The sequence below is a fragment of the Typha angustifolia genome, chromosome 7, assembly GCF_048772165.1.
Source record: "Typha angustifolia cultivar Huaian chromosome 7, ASM4877216v1, whole genome shotgun sequence".
NCBI lineage: Eukaryota > Viridiplantae > Streptophyta > Magnoliopsida > Poales > Typhaceae > Typha > Typha angustifolia.
In genome coordinates, this window is record NC_133245.1 from 11,794,089 (window position 1) to 11,797,805 (window position 3,717).

A 3,717-nucleotide genomic window follows, 5' to 3' on the forward strand; every position below is an offset into this window, starting at 1 on the left:
CATTCCAATGGGTTTTCACCATTTGAAGTCTTTAAACAGTCATTCGAACGCCTTTTCCACGTTGAATACAGTGGACTCTCTGAAAAATTTCGTTCAAACACTTTACTTGCATTGGATATAGTAGACTATTTAGAAAATCTCATTCGAACGTTTTACCTACGTTAGATAGTCACTTGCTCTCTGCTAATACATTTCTTCAAGTCGTGTGTATCACATTCGAATGGAACTGCGTTCCAAAAAATCATTCGAGCAAGTTTCCAATACTTATGAAAATCTTGCTTTGCTAGAAGAACCAATTCGAACGAGAAACCTTTTATGCCTCCAAGATATGCTTTTGTTCCTTATAATAAAATCCAACTTGTTACAACTCGAAAGGTTTTGTTTTGTCACAAACTAGCCAATTATAAATGCTAACATACACAATCCCTTTATATTGTTTTTTATTTTTAAACACTCTTTTACTTCACATTTCCATACCCTATTGCGGATGTCGCGTATCTCTCTATGGTATTCATTGAACTGTGGAAGGGGAGTCGTTCTAATATCTTATAGATAGGACTGTTAAAATAAACGAGCAGCTCGAGCTCGGCTCGTCTCGGCTAGAGCTGAGCCAAGCCCGAGCCGAATTAGAAGGCTCGAAATCAATTTCGAGTCGAGCCTGAGCTGGTGCCGGCTCACTCAGGCTCGACTTAAGTATAATATTTATTTAATATTATATAATATTAATATTATATATAAATTAACCATTAGATCATTACCCAATGGCTACCGTTAGATCTTTGAAATTAGCCATTAGATCTTTATCCAATGGCTACCATTAGATCTTTGAAATTAGCCATTAGATCTTTATCCAATGGCTATCATTAGATCATTGAAATTAACCATTAGATCTTTATTCAATAGCTACCGGCCTACCTATCTTTGAAATTAACCATTAGATCTTTATCCAATGGCTACCATTAGATCTTTGATTATATTAACCCTAATCCTAAATCTTATAAAAATATCCCAACAAACACACCAATCTCCTCCTCCTCCTATGATTGGCTACTCTGGCCTCTTTCGACGGCGGCCTCCTCCATCAACGTCGACCTCGACCTCGTCGTTGGCCTCCTCCACTATCATCAGCCATGGCATCGGCCTCCTCTTCCGCTGCCTCCTCTTTTTTCACCTCATTCAGCCTCCTCATTCTTCATCGACAAGCCGTCGCCGCCTTCCCCTCTCCGTCGACCTCACCTCCTCATCTACCTCTAGCTCAAAAAGCCACCACCTTCTCCTTTCCATCATCCTCCGACTCCTCCTCCTCATCCTCCTTCGCCTTCTCCTCTAATTCAACTTCCTCATCCTCCTCTAGCATCAGCAGGTCATCATCCCTGCCGCCAACTCTCCTCCTCTAATCAAGCTCGGGCTCGATTTGGGCGCGACCCCAACTCGATATGGCTTGGCTCGAGTTGAGCTAAGCCAAGCCTAAACATCTTTGGAGAACTCGAAATTAATTTTGAGCCGAGCCTAAGCTAGAGCCGGCTCGCTCAGGCGGCTCGTTTACACCCTTACTTACAGATTCATCTAGAGTGATGAATGTTTATCAGCCGATTTCATCACAATTCCTAGTGCTAGTTGGTATTACGGCCTAGGGATAATAGTGAGGTCAACCGGTTGATCGAGGACCATAACCATCCGACTTATTTTCACCCTGATTGGTCATCCGTAATGAATAGTATTCTTCTCACTGCTAATATTTTAATAAATTCCACCCTAAGAAGTAACAACATTGGAGCCATTGATTGATCAGAAGCTTATACATTTTAAAACATTTATTGTATGTCCTTCTAATGGAAACCCATCTCCTGCTCTGAGAGAGTAAGTCCATTTTCTAAGTAGTTGTTAAGGAAACCCATCTCTTGCTCTGGAAGAGCGAATCCAATCTCGACTCCACCTGTGTCTTCTTTGCTCTCCGCCAAGGATATGACGTTGAAGATTGCAATGGAAGGAATGTCGACCTTCGCTGGTCTCCCCCATCCGAAGTCAACATCGTAGACTTTAAACTTGGGTGACCCAGCGACACCTATGGGTTGCTCATTCATAATAGATGTCAACCTTGTTGGCCATTCTTGCAAACTATGAAGGCTAACGTTCAATTCTTCGATGGCTCTGCCAATAGCCTCCGATGCTACTTTTAGCCCATCTCCGCCGACGAGTTCGCCGACATCAGCCTCCACGAAACAAAGCCCGACACAGTTCCCGAAGTACGCCGCCGGCAGCGCCGGCTCGATCCGGTCCCTGAAGTTCGCCCCGAAGGAGAGGTGGGCTCTCTTCCTCCCCGGAGATAATTGTTCTCGTAGTCTAACAAAGCCGACCCAGATATATGCAAATGTTACTACAAAGGTCGATAAATGGAACGGCTTTTTCTGATCAGTTTTGGCAAGAACTACTTTTTTGAGCATCTTAATGTGAGCACGTGTGAGCGTGAAGGTGGCCAGAAGTTTATCGGCCGGAGCGACCGCAACGGGCTGCGACGAGCCGGGAGAATTAAGGCTCATTAATCTTGATACGCCTTCTTTGAAGATTGCGTACAACCCCCGAGGATCGGGGATCAAGGATCTATCGATGATCGGAATATGGCTCTCGGAGGCGGAGCCTCCCGACCGACAAGCCGACGCCCAGGCGTGCATGAACTGGGTGGAGCTCGTGCCATCGCACGCCGCGTGGTGCACCGTGGTCCCGATGACGACGCCGTCTCGGGGGAAAACCGTCACCTGAATGGCAAGCAATGGACAAGAATCTTCAAGCTTTGGTAGAGTCGGAAGCAACGGTCGGAGATTAGAGATGTCACGTGCGTCGCTCCCCGCGAGGATGTCGAAACCACCGTCGACGCATTCTGCTACGGTGAGCGCGACAGAGTCGCCGTCGGAGTAGCAGAGCTGGAAGTCGTCGTTGCTGCCGGGGATTCGTTGGAGAGTCCCCGCGAGAGGGTAGAAGGATTGGAGAGTGATGGAGAGAGAGGATTTGAGGGTTGGGAGGATGGAGTCAATGAGGTGGGAAGTGGAGTAGGGAAAGGGGTAGAAGAAGAGGCGTTCCGTTGGGGGAGAAGATTGCCACATCACGTCAAAGAAGGTGAGGGGAAGAGAGGTTGGAGGTATGGATCCTTGAGGTGGGGAGATTCGGGAAGTCTCTAGGATTCTAACCGATGGACGAGTGTAGGAGGAGAACATTGTCGGAGTCTTTGGAGGAGAGAAGAAGAGGGATTTGGAGACGGTGAAATGCGTCTTAGATCTTTAGCTGCCTCTTTTATAAGCATTTGACAGCCATTTACACCAAAAACCAGCTCAGCTTCCGATTTTGAATTTGTACCCAATTTAGAATGTCTTGCATCTTTATCTAATCACTGTGTAAGATGACAAGAATTCTCTTTAACTTCTTTCGACTTCATTTAAATTCTCAATAGCTTTATTCTTTGGTATTTAATGTTCTGTTTGACTGTTTGATTGGTACTTCTTTTTCAAAAAACAACTAATTTTACAAGATAAATATGCATAATTTTGGAGTGAAAAATTGTCCATTCTTTGCACTACCATATTGGCAGGAATAAACTTAGTTCTTTCCTATACATTGTCTTTCTCAAAACAGTCTAGTTCACTTGTCCAAAGGACAAAGGTTCCATAGTCCTTTGCCATACCCTATTGGAAGTCTTCTTGTATCAGACTTTTATCTTATTCT

At 44.8% G+C, this 3,717-nt stretch overlaps 1 protein-coding gene across 1 annotated transcript; it reads right to left on the reverse strand.

Moving 5' to 3' along the window:
• Positions 1-1,829: 1,829 nt before the first annotated feature.
• LOC140762561 (anthocyanin 5-aromatic acyltransferase-like) lies at positions 1,830-3,101 on the reverse strand. Its single transcript, XM_073100437.1, has one exon. It carries the CDS (start codon positions 3,099-3,101, stop codon positions 1,830-1,832), a length of 1,272 nt encoding a protein of 423 aa, XP_072956538.1.
• Positions 3,102-3,717: the final 616 nt, after the last annotated feature.